Consider the following 13,182-nt stretch of genomic DNA (forward strand, 5'->3'; position numbering starts at 1 on the left):
CCTCCTCAGCCCTCTTTTAGAAGGAAGTTGGTGGAGTATTATTAAAAAAGTAGGAAATGCCAGGATGTCCGTGTCACTTTGGCCATGAGCTCTTGGTCAGTTGATCCCTTTTCTTCCCTCAGGCCACTCTGGCCGGCACTTTTCATCTGTAGAAAACTGCTGCCTCCACTGATGTGAGTCAGGTCCTACAGTAACAGAAGTTGTGGCAGTTAAGTACAGGCAGTCAATGCGTGCTCACTGAAGGAACTGTCATATGGGGTTTTTTCCACTTAAATGGGATGGAAATCAAGGAAAAGGTTTTTTAACCACAGAAACGCATGACTGTAAGGAGTGTTAATGGCTCTGATGCACTGGAATGCTACAGATGTGTTAAGTATTTCAAGCCAATAGTGTCCATTGCAGTTATATTTTGCAGAAATGCAAAGAGCTTGTTGTTACTTGATTATTCATAAGTGTTGTCTTGATGCTTATTTGGTTAGTACTGGAACACATGAGCCATGTCTGCAGCACCTCTGAAATGAAACACTGCTTTTAAAAACAAAGCACCAACACCTATCAGGAAAGTAAGTCTGCACAGTTTCCCCCCCAGATCTTTATGTTCCTTAGATCCCACCTAAACCTACATCTTTTTACAGGCCTCTAAGTCCTTAATAAAAGGACTGTGTTAGTCGTGACAGCACTGCTAATAAGTTACTATATTTCTAAGTCATCCAGCTACAACCTCTAATCTTTGGGTGCAAGGTCTAAGCTGAACAATACCTTTATAAACACCTCCGCAGATGACACTTTGATGTTATCCAAGGAATAAACTGGATGCTCCAGCTACCTACCACTTCCTGGTATGACTGTAAAAAATTATGCAAGATTGGCAAGAATAACCCTTTGTCCTCCTGTGCTGAGTGCATTGGTTTTTACTGATTTACATAGAAATATGAGCACAAATGATTTATTTGTTACTGCAATCCCAGGAAGTAGAAAATGGAGTTGTAAGTGGATACAGGTAACCTCAGCCTCACCACCTGAGATTCATGGCGCACACGTGAAAAAATGTCACTTTTTCTAAGCAATAAGCACGGAAAAGTGGCCTGGTATTCATCATTTGACCCAAGAGGTGCCTGACTTCTGTGAACATGTCCTGGGTTCAGCTTAAACCACAACAGAACAAAACACATCTTAGATTCCTGTGGCTGTACAAGCAGCCCAGCAGAGGAATAGCCCATCCAAATACCTCAAATTCACCTGCTTGGGTTCAGGAAGGGTGGTGGCAGGGCTGGATTCTACCCTTTGAGCTATTAGCAAGGAGTTGCTCTCCCTTTCTGGTGCAGCACCAGGCTGTAAAATAGCAGCAAAGGGCCGATTTGGCACTGAGTTGATTGAGGCCTAGCAGGGTTGCAGTGACACTCATGCCCATTTAATACTGTAATTTAATACTGGGCTGCAACATTTGCTTGTTACTTCAGGTATCCATTTAAGTTGCTAGGCTTGGGAACCATATTTTGAGCCACCCAGTCCAGTTTGAATGAAAGCAGCTGTGTTACATTATCACTCTGCCTTGTTTTCTCAGCCTTGAATCAGATGGAGTAGTTACAAGAGAGCTTCTGTTGGCATGGGCAGTGTGGCCTATCTGAGCGTATTTGTTCGGTTTCTTTTATGTTGGTGACCTCTGTTCTGATCGAAGAGTTACTCCTTCTAATCTTGCAGCATAAAGCAAGTCATTTCCCTCTGGTTTTATGACATAGAGTTTATACCTGCTCTCCCTACCACGCTGACCACTTGGAGCCTTTTGTGAGTGCAACAGCAACCAAAGGACTTACAGCCTTTAAAGAAACTTAGTATTCAATTCAAGCTTTGGCTTTGTCATGGCAAAAGCTGCCAGCACAAGTCAGCTTTCAGTCTTGGGATGGTCTGAACAACTTGGGAAGGTATGAAACTTCTCCAGGTTGCATAACAGCACTTTGTATTTACAGGTATATAGAATCATAGAACAGTTAGGGTTGAAGGATCTTAAGATCATCTAGTTCCAACCTCCCTGCCATGGGCAGGGACACCACACACTAAACTGTCACCCAAGACTCCATTCAACCTGGCTGTAGAACGCTGCCAGGGATGGAGCATTCACAGCATCCTTGGGCAGCCTGTTCCAGTGCCTCATCACCCTCACAGTAAAGAAATTCTTCCTTATATCTAACCTGAACTTCCCCTCTTTAAGTTTAAACCCATTTCCTTCTGTCGTGTTGCTGCAGACCCTAATGAAAAGTCCCTCTCCAGCATCCCTATAGGCCCCCTTCAGATACTGGAAGGCTGCTATGAGGTTTCCACGCAGCTTCTCTTTTCCAGGCTGAACAGCCCCAACTTTCTCAGCCTGTCTTCATACAGGAGGTGCTCGAGCCCCTGATCATCGCTGTGGCCTCCTCTGGTCTTGCTCCAACGGCTCCATGTCCTTACCTTGAGGACACCAGAACCGTACACAATGATCCAAGTGGGGTCTCAAGAGAGCAGAGGGGCAGGATCACCTCCCTCAACCTGCTGGTCACGCTTCTTTTGGTGCAGCCCAGGATCAGTTGGCTCTCTGGGCTGCAAGTGCACACTGCTGGCTAATGTTAATCTTCTCATCATATATCTTGCAGGTACCCTGATAATCATCAAGACAGGCTAATAATGGAAGAGTATATAATCAAGGTTTTTTTTTAATGTATCCTGATTTCCATATGGGTGTGTGACCCAAAGCTGGGTCTGCTGCTCATAGAGCTCTTAGGAGATGGACTGCATAGCAATGGGAAGGCAGCATAGGCCGCCATCAGGAAAATAGTAACTAACAAATACATTTTCTTTTGTGAATTTGTGAGGTTGATTAACTTGGAACACTTGGGTTTGTTGCTAACATAAAACTGCAGGAAATCTTGAGAAAGATGGTATTCCTTCCTTATCCCTTTGATCTGTGATTTCTGCTTCAGTATTTATTCAATTCCTTTTGGGTTCTTGATCACTTCACCAAGCACATAGGATTGAATAGCAGCAAAAAACAGGCTTGAATTCAGTGAATGCTTTCAGGAACTGTCTCATGTGTGATAGATGATAGGTTCTGTAAAAAGTCCTATAGGACAACTGACATGTTTAAACCTACACTGTGCTGTAATTATCTGCACAGATCTGCTTTCAGTTTCATTTATAACTGCTGGAAACAGTATCATCATCCAAGTCAGAAAGCAAGGATCTTGATTTTGTTTGCTATTGTAACTGATACAGGAGCTGAAAAAAGTTCTTCTTACTTTGAGCTTCAGTAACCCCTCCAACACACATGCATACAAGGTGCATATTCTCACACCCCATTAATTGGCCTTTCACCTCCACCTCCCCTTCTGCCCTGATTTTACCCTCTCCCTCTCAGTCCATACACATGCTGGTTAGTTCAGCCCACCTGTGCTCTCTGCCCTGCCATCAAGCATTCCTAAACACACTCTGGTCACACTCAGCTCTTCTTTCTTAGGTATTTTTTCAGTCTAAGAGCTGCTGAGCAATGTTCAGAACTTCTGAAATGATCAGTTGAGAGCTGGAGAGAAAAAAGGGTGAAAGAAGGTGTCTTGTTCCTGATCTCAAAGACTACATAATCCAGCTTTTACCTTCAATAACTTGTTGTAAATGCACTGAAATGATACTTCTGAATGGCTGAAATACTTCACTTTTTGTGAAGGGATGGATGCATGTATTTTCTCTCTGCATTTGCTTTTTATGAGAACTTCCTGAATTTTTACCTCCAACTCAGGACTGCTACAGCTGCCACAAGGTGCTACCTTTTCCCATTGTCTTCCTCCACCAGTTTTGGAATCATTTTTTCTCTTTCTGGGGATACAGCTGCTTTAGTTGTGTTCCTTTAAGTGCTAAAGAGTGACTGCCTCTTAGAAGGGGTGAATGCTGTCAGCCTAAAACTACCAAACTGCCTCTCACCATGTTTGACCTTCTGAGTATATCTATGTCTAATACTTGTCACAGTAGAAGGAGCACAGAATATATGCACCTCTCCAGATGAGATGATTATTCAAATGAGCTATGAAATTAATCCAAACTCTAAATAATGCCATTCTCACTGGTTATAGAATGAGTGAATTTGTTGTTTATCTTTGACATATATAGTTTTGCAGTTGTTGCAGCTTTGGTATGTGCTGCAATGTGTTTATTCAAATCATTCTGGCAATTGTGAACCCCAAGTGATTGTATCCCTTCAACACACATACCAAAAAGACTGTCTCATGGGACTGTGTTGATGAATAGCATTTTCTATAAAAAAAAACAGTATTGGGAGGACCTATCTGAAATGGTAGACAAGATAAACTAAAAATAATTATTTCAAACAAAAATGATAAATTTGAAGTGTTTAGCAATTATGCAGTTCTTGCTGACCAAGATGAAGGGAGAAATAAAAGAACACAAATGTCTCTACATTCAGGAAAGTGCTGCTTTCTGTGATAGAAATTTTTAAGGTTTGTCTAAAACACTCAGTTTTAATAACTGTAAATTACACATGAAAAATAATGATGAAAAATTGGGTTTATGCAGCAATGGCATTTACTTTAAATGATATTTTTTTACTATCTGTATTTCTCCTTTACAGCAAGTTTCCTGAGAGTGAAGAAATTAAAGAAATTCCAGACAGATTGAGAATTAAACCAGGGTGGTGCTAGCCTGAGAGGACTGCTTAGAGTTACAACAGCCCTGTTCATCGAGGGACAGCACTTCTATGTGGACAGAAGGTACAGGATTTACATTAATGCTACCACTCAGATACACACCCTATGATAGCCCTTTTGGGATTGACTCCTGTCTACATTTGGCAGGTAAGCCAAGTTATTTTGCCATTTCCTATGCTTTTTCATCATCAGTGTCAGTTTGAAATACATATATATCCTGCTCGAATATCCTGGAAGTATTTATATTCCTTCTCCAGATACTGCTCTTACATAGAATCACAATATCACAGACTGGTTTGGGTTGGAAGGGACGTTAAGATCATCCAGTTCCAACCCCCTGCCATGGACAGGGACACCTCACACTAGACCATGTTGTGCAAGGCTCTGTCCAGCCTGGCCTTGAATACTGCCAGGGATGGGACATTTATCATTGTTCTTATAGTTGTCCTTGAACCTTAATACAACATCATGTCAGTTTTGACTGCTTCCTCAGAGGGAAGATTGGGGAAGTAAAAACAAGTCCAGAAGGCAAAACCTGCTGAAGGCTGTGTCATTGGAGAAACATGTAAGTGCTCTGTTAAAAAAGAAAACATGCAATTGTTCTACAGGCAGTGGTGGCATTCTATCCCATGAAGTCTTTGTTAACAAAGGGCAGCTTTATTCCTGTTCCTTCATAATGTCATCACTAGAAGCAATCAACTAGACCTCAAGCATGGTCTAGTCACATCCATCCACCCACAAGACATCAAAGTCCAGAACAGTGTTTGACACCAGGCCATGTGCTGGGAGGCCTGTAGGGGTGCTAGAGACTGTCAGTAGCATGGAATACTTCTGGGTTTAGTCTGAGTGCAATGTTTATCTGCCTATCTACTTGGAGTTGGTTCAGGTAGCTTAGTGGGACTTGCTGCTGCTTCTGGTGTGTTTTTGAGGGAAAGCACTCTCAAGTTTGAGGTGCCGTTGTTTTAGCTCGAGTGTTTGAGCACAGGCGTGAATGTTAGTGTAAACCAGTGTCATGGTTTAAAACCAAACCCGCACAGTTCGCTCACTCACTCCCCACCTTGCTCCCCCAACTACCGGAGAGTTAGGAAGGAGAATCCAAAGAATGTAGCCCCCACACATTGAGATAAGAACGGTTTAATAGCTAAGGCATAACACAAATCACTACTGCCATTACTACTACAAATAATAATGATACAGCCAATAACAAGTGAAGAGAATACAACACCTCACCAGCCACCAACCCATAACTTACTCCACCCTGCCCAACCCGAGCACCGAGCGATACCTCCCCCATACACCCAGAGCTCCAACCCTTCCGGGTCTCTCTCGGATACATCCTGGGTATGACGTGCTATGGTATGGAATACCTCTTTGGCTAGCCTGGGTCAGGTGTCCTGTCTCTCCTTCCTCCAGGCCTCCCCTCCTCCCTGGCAGAGCATGAGCTCAGAAAAGGCCTTGGACAAAACCAAACATTTGAGCAGTAATTCAAAACATGCTTGCTATCAGCAAACGTTCTCAGCCCGAAAGTCAAAACACAGCACTGCACCAGCTACCAAGAAGGAAAAAAAATGACTGCTACTGCTCAAACCAGGACAACCAGCAAGCTGGTGGCCATGCTGTCTGAGTTTTGTCAAGAATCTGGCAAGTGTTAAAACTACAATAACAGCAAAGGAGTAAATAGTGACATCTAATACAGCACTACTATTTTGGGGCTAGATGTACAGAGCTCTAGTTAGAGACATGACACTTGTAAACAGTTTTCCTATAAGAATCCTGCCAGCAAAAGGCTACACTTCAGCAATATGTGTACAGTGTAGGTGCTATAGGATGACTGATTGACAGAAACCTGGGCTGAAACACTGGTGGCCCAAACAGACATTCATTAGGCATCGTAAGCCTGGTGAGGCAAAGGGAAGCAATACCTTTTGTATTAAAATTAAGGTTTTTATGTAATTTTTATACTTTTTTTCCTATGTACAATCTAGTAACTATTTTATACCCATCTCTATAGTCCTAGTAGTTACCACCATATAACAGTAGTTTGAACTTGAAATTCTAAAGGGGTGATTAACTAACAAATGGTCTCAAGTGTTGAGCTAGAAAGACATTTATTCTGCAATATATTTATTAGTTTTGGAGTCTGTACCTTATTTAAGAAATTTCTTAAGCACTTGTAATCTTAAAACTTATTCTGAGACTTACATTGTTACATGCAGAAATTATGTCTGAAAGTAGGTTTCAGGTTCCTAATTTGCTTCACATACTTTCAAAATGTTTACCCTGTGTGAGTATAAAAATGTCCTAGCAAATAGCGGTACATAGCATCTGGATGAGATTCTAAATTTCTTTCTGATTCTCTCAAGTGCTGTAGAAGATAAAATAAAGAGAAGGCAAATGGTAAGATAAAGAGAAGGTTTTCTATATTTTATATATAATGGATCTGTAATCCAAAACTGTGAATAAGACCCCTGAAGATAAAACCACCTGTATTTGAATATCAAAGTTTACTTGTCAAAGTAATGTTTTGTTGTTTGAGGTTTTTTATTACTTACATTTAAGGTAGCATCAACTATGGACTACCCAAGAATCAGCCAGGAGGTTAAACATTTCTTACATTTCATGTTTTGCTTGAGTCCTGCCAGTCTATAATGATAATTTCAACAGTAGCCACTTTTTAAGTAAACAACTGATTAGTTCTGAAATCAGACCTCGAGACGGCTTCTCTTTGTTCAGCTCAGGAGATCTTAATGCAGGCAGCCATCTGCTGACATGCAGAACAGCAAGGTTCATGCTGTTGTTCTTCTATCTTCACAGACAGTGTGCTTGTAAAATATTTATACTATCAGGCTAGTTTACACCTGGACAAGACAGGGTGAGAAACTCTGTAAAATTTTGTGAGATCTTGGTTTCACTGAAGGCAATGCAATAAATTTCTTTGCTACCTCAAAAAGGAGTGTAAAGTGGACGAAAAACATGTTTTCATGGAGCTCAAATGATAATTAGAAAAAATGTCTAAATGCCTAAAATTATCTGATTCCCCCAGCATCCTGTGGAGCCTGTTTTCCAAAACAGAACCTTCTCTGCATTGTTTACTGTGTGCTGTTCTACTCATTGACTCATGTAATTTGCCATTTTGTCTTCTCTTCAAAGCATTTCCTTTCAACAGCTATATATTGCTGATTCCTGATCTCTTATTTTAGGGAGACGTTGGGATACAAATATTTTTTTAAAAAGATCAATCTTTTTGTTATTTCACATTGACACAGTAGATGGAGCTAGAAGCTGGCAATCCATCTTCAGCTAAAATCAAAGCCAGTCAGAATTGAGGGCCTGAACCAACAAATTCTTACTCATCCCAATATTCTGGAAGTGACATTTTACTAAAGCATTCGATTCTTAAACATTTCTTTTATTAAAACAAAAAAATACAATTTCTTTAATTTCCCCCCCCCCCATTTCTCTGTTATTTATTTCTGGCAGATTAGATAGGGTTTCTTTCATGTGTGACATATATACTGCCATTGACTTTAATTAAAGCTAATTACAAACTTAGGTGCTGTCTTGAACAGTTTTGTGTCCCTGAGGCACTGTTCTTATCAATAGCATTTCATGTACATGGAAGGAAAGAATGCTGATGGGGTGAATTTTAATTTTGTCACTTGTCATTCTCTGATTTTCTCAATTATGAACATGAATTCAGTTATATTTCTAAATGAGGAAGTACAACAAGACAGTACGTTAGAATTGGGCTGCAGTAGACAAAATACACATTTACCTGTAAATGTCTTGTGAGTAAATCTGGATAATTTATTCTCATTTGTGAATTTTGATGAACAAGCTCAACCTAAAGCATCTGATTCATTTTCTCAAGTATGTGATTTTCAGTTACACACAAGATATTCCTTTTCAAGATTTAACATTGTATTCCAGAAGTCAGTATGAACACAAATTCACAAATTTAGACATCACTACAGTCTCTCCATGTTTAGCAAAGCTCTTAAATGCCACTTCAGTGAGATTTGAAACCTTTGCTTTAGCCTACTTGCAGTCAGCAAAGCACTTTATATGTAACCTTTCTATACCCAAATCCTGCACACCTCTTTGTTAGCTATTGACTATTACTACTCAGAAAAGCTGTTCATAAGGTTTGGAATGCTATGCTTTGTCAGTGTCACATAGCATCTTAAAGTACCTTTCACATTCTATATTCCAAATAGCTTTCTTTAATTTAAAAAGACCCATGTAAGGATGATCTTTCAATAAAAAAATTCAATAAAAGTTCTTCTGAAAGACTTACACAAATACTTTGCAATACAAGCAGCAAATAAATGGCACATCCTTACTCATCACCAAGTTAAGCTTTTTCTTAATTACTAATCAAAACCCCAGCAAAAGCTGATCACTTTGTTATACACTTCACTATAGCAAAGTTCTGTGACTCTCGCTGGAATATTAGATGTGGGGGTTTTAGTTTGTATGCTAGAATATTCTAAATAAGGTACATTACTTATCCGCCTATGTGCACTGTCAGTCCCAAGCAGGTACACCTGAGTTTTGTTAAACAGATTACATTAGAGACAATTGCTTACTTAATACAAAAGGAGGAAGAGAGCAATAAAAAGCAAGGGGCTTCCTCCTAAATCTGCTGTACCCACCCAGAACTTCTTTGCTGTCCTGCAGGGGGCTAATGAGGAAATGCACTTGCATCAGAAACAGTCGGCTGGTACACTGGTACAGAAGATCTCTACTGGTGCCACCAGGAAAAAGTGGCAGGTTGTAGTAGTAGGGGACTCTGCCTTGAAAGGGACAGAAGCGCTCATCTGTCGCCCTGACCCGGTCGCAAGGGAGGTGTGTTGCCTACCTGGGGCACGGATCAGGGATGTTGCGGAGGGGCTGCCTGCTCTAGTAAGTCCCACGGACTATTACCCGCTTCTAGTGATACATGTGGGTGCTAGGGATATAGATAGTAGTAGCCTGAGGAGTATAAAGAAGGACTACAGAGCTCTGGGAGAGGTGGTCAGGGGTTCTGGAGCTCAGTCTTTTCGACAACTCTCCAAGACACAGGGGAGGACCTTCCAAAGGCAAGGAGGATTGGACAGGTTAATAAATGGTTAAAAGGGTGGTGTCATAGTCAAGGGTTTGGGTGTCTTGGACATGGGGCCCACATTTGTAGGCCAGGACTACTGGGGTCTGGTAGAGCTGCTCTGATAAAGGGAAGAGTGGCTTTGCTGGGAGGCTTGCCAGACTTGTCAAGGATGCTTTAAACTAGTTGTGTTGGGGGAGGGGAGCATCATTCCATCCCAACACACCCAGTCAGTTGCCAGCACCTATAATAAATACTCTGAGCAATGTAGTAATATTCTAGCCACTCCAGCCATTTGGAGCTCGGATCAGATGCCTCTATACAAATGCCCATAGCATGTGGAATAAACAAGAGGAATTAGAGATGTGGGCACATCTACGGGGCTATGATATAATAGGCATCACAGAAACATGGTGGGATGGCTCCTTTGACTGGAGTGTTGGAATGGAAGGTTACAGGCTTTTTAGAAAAGACAGGCCCGGTAGGAGGGGAGGGGAAGTTGCCCTTTATGTTAGGGATAGGTTGGAGATCATGGAACTCTGTCTGGGGACAAGTGATCAGTTAACAGAAAGTTTGTGGGTCAGGGTTAAGGGGAAATCGGTGATGGGACACATTACTGTGGGGATATGTTACAGACTGCCTGATCAAGAGGAACCTGTGGATGAAGAACTCTACAGACAAATAGGAAAAGCCTCACGCTCACAGGCCCTTGTTCTCATGGGGGACTTCAACCACCCTGACATCTGTTGGGGCAACAGTACGGCCCAGCACAAGCAATCCAGGAGGTTTCTCGATTGTGTGGAAGACAACTTCCTTCTGCAAGCAATAAAGGAGCCGACGAGGAGAGGTGCCTTGCTTGACCTCGTGCTCACCAACAGGGAAGGGCTCGTTGGAAATGTGTCTCTCCAGGGAGGTCTTGGATGCAGTGATCATGAGATGGTCGAATTCGAGGTCCTCAAGACAGTGAGAAGAGCGTGCAGTAAGCTCACTGCCCTGGACTTCAAGAGAGGAGACTTTGGGCTCTTCAGGAACCTGCTTAGCAAGGTTCCATGGGATATAGCCCTAGAGGGCAAGGGGGCCCAAGACTCTTGGTTAATATTCAAGGATCACCTGCTACAAGCTCAGTAGTGCAGCAGGAGGGCCAGGAGACCTCCTTGGATGGATAAGGAGCTGCTGAGAAGAATTCACAAGAAAAAAGAGGCTTATAAAAGGTGGAAACAAGGACAGGTGGCCTGGGATGAATACAGGGATGTTGTCAGGGTAGTTAGGGACCAAGTTAGGAAAGCTAAGGCCCAATTGGAGCTAAACTTGGCAAGGGATGTTAAAGATAATAGGAAGGGATTTTATAGGTATGTAGCGGCTAAAAAACAGACTAGGGACAATGTAGGCCCCCTCCGGAAGCTTTCAGGAGAACTGGCTACACAGGACTTGGAGAAGGCTGAGGTTCTGAATGGCTTCTTTGCCTCGATCTTCACTGGCAAAGGCTCTGACCGCACCACCCAAGCCTTGGAAGGCGGACGCAGGGACTGTGAAAACCTAGACCTTGGGTCCACTGTAGGAGAGGATCTGGTTCAAGACCATCTTAAGAACCTGAACGTACACAAGTCCATGGGACCTGATGAAATCCATCTGCAGGTCCTGAAGGAGCTGGTGAATGAAGTTGCAAAGCCACTGGCCATCATATTAGAAAAATCATGGCAGACAGGTGAAGTTCCTGATGACTGGAAAAAGGGAAATATAACCCCCATTTTCAAGAAGGGGAAAATGGATGACCTGGGGAATTACAGACCAGTCAGTCTCACCTCTGTGCCTGGCAAAATCTGGGAACAGATTCTCTTGGAAGGCATGCTAGGGCACATGAAAAACAACAAGGTGCTTGATGACAGCCAGCATGGCTTTACTAGGGGAAAATTCTGCCTGACCAATTTGGTGGCCTTCTATGACAGGGCTACAAAAGTGATGGACAGGGGTGGAGCAGTTGACGTCATCTACCTGGACTTGTGCAAAGCGTTCGACACTGTCCCACATGACATCCTTGTCTCTAAATTGGAGTGTCATCAATTTGATAGGTGGACCACTCAGTGGATAAAGAACTGGCTGGATGGCCACAAAGAGTTGTGGTCAACAGCTCAATGTCCAGCTGGAGACCAGTAACGAGTGGTGTCCCTCAGGGATCAGTGTTGGGACCGGTCTTGTTTAATATCTTTGTCACTGACATGGACAATAGAACTGAGTGTGCCCTCAGCAAGTTTGCCGATGACACCAAGCTGTGTGGTTATGTTGATACGCTGGAAGGAAGGAATGCCATTCAGAGGGACCTTGACACACTTGTGAGGTGGGCTGATGCCAACCTCATGAAGTTTAACCATGCCAAGTGCAAGGTCCTACACCTGGGTCGGAGCAATCCCAAGCACAGCTACAGGTTGGGCAAAAAGAAAATTCATGGTAGTCCTGCGGAGAAGGAGTTGGGGGTGTTAGTCAATGAGAAAATGAACATGAGCCAGCAGTGTGCACTCACAGCCCAGAAAGCCAACCGTATCCTGGGCTGTATCAAGAGGAGTGTGACCAGCAGGTCAAAGGAGGTGATCCTGTCCCTCTACTCTGGTCTTGTGAGACCTCACTCGGAGTATTGTGTTCATTTCTGGTGTCCTCAACATAAAAAGGACATGGAACTGTTAGAACAAGTCCAGAGGAGGGCCACGAGGATGATCAGGGGACTGGAGCACCTCCCATATGAAGACAGGCTGAGAAAGTTGGAGCTGTTCAGGCTGGAGAAGAGAAGGCTGCGTGGAGACCTCATAGCAGCCTTCCAGTATCTGAAGGGGGCCTATAGGGATGCTGGAGAGTGACTATTCATTAGGGACTCTAGTGATAGGACAAGGGGTAACGGGTTGAAACTTAAACAGGGGAAGTTTAGATTGGATATAAGGAAGAAATTCTTTACTGTGAGGGTGGTGAGGCACTGGAATGGGTTGCCCAGGGAGGTAGTGAATGCTCCATCCCTGGCAGTGTTCAAGGCCAGGTTGGATGAAGCCTTGGGTGATATGGTTTAGTGTGAGGTGTCCCTGCCCATGGCAGGGGGGTTGGAACTAGATGATCTTGAGGTCCTTTCCAATCCTAACTATTCTATGATTCTATAATGGCTATTCTATTTTTTTTACTCTGTCATTGAGTTATTTCCTACCATCTGTTGTCAAAGCATGGTCAGCAGCCTGCACCCAGGTACTTGCCTGGCCCAGAGTGAGTTAGAATGCTGCAGATCAGAACTTTCCAAGGAGCTGATTTAAAGAAATGTGTCTTTTTAGGCTATATTTTTCATTCATAATGTGAAACAGCTGTGGGGTGGTACGTTAGGAAACTGAGTTAGTTGTTAGGGAACAAGTATGCTGTAATGAAATGGGTTATTTTGGCAGT

General features: G+C 42.8%; 1 protein-coding gene across 6 annotated transcripts in view; it reads left to right on the forward strand.

Moving 5' to 3' along the window:
* The window catches only part of LOC101880744 (serum albumin), a 42,653-nt gene that overhangs the window by 1,053 nt on the left and 28,418 nt on the right, over positions 1 to 13,182 (forward strand). For 4 of the 6 annotated variants that reach the window (XM_005144136.3, XM_031044711.2, XM_031044716.2 and 1 more), the window contains exon 2: positions 4,610 to 4,832. Coding sequence is in view for 3 of the 6 variants with exons in the window: in XM_031044711.2 (XP_030900571.2) it covers positions 4,736 to 4,832 (97 nt within the window). In the remaining 3 variants the exon portion in view is untranslated. The remainder of the gene's footprint in view (positions 1 to 4,609; positions 4,833 to 13,182) is intronic. The other 2 variants (XM_031044714.2, XM_031044715.2) reach the window with 1 other exon arrangement.

The sequence above is a fragment of the Melopsittacus undulatus genome, chromosome 5, assembly GCF_012275295.1.
Source record: "Melopsittacus undulatus isolate bMelUnd1 chromosome 5, bMelUnd1.mat.Z, whole genome shotgun sequence".
NCBI classification, from domain to species: domain Eukaryota; kingdom Metazoa; phylum Chordata; class Aves; order Psittaciformes; family Psittaculidae; genus Melopsittacus; species Melopsittacus undulatus.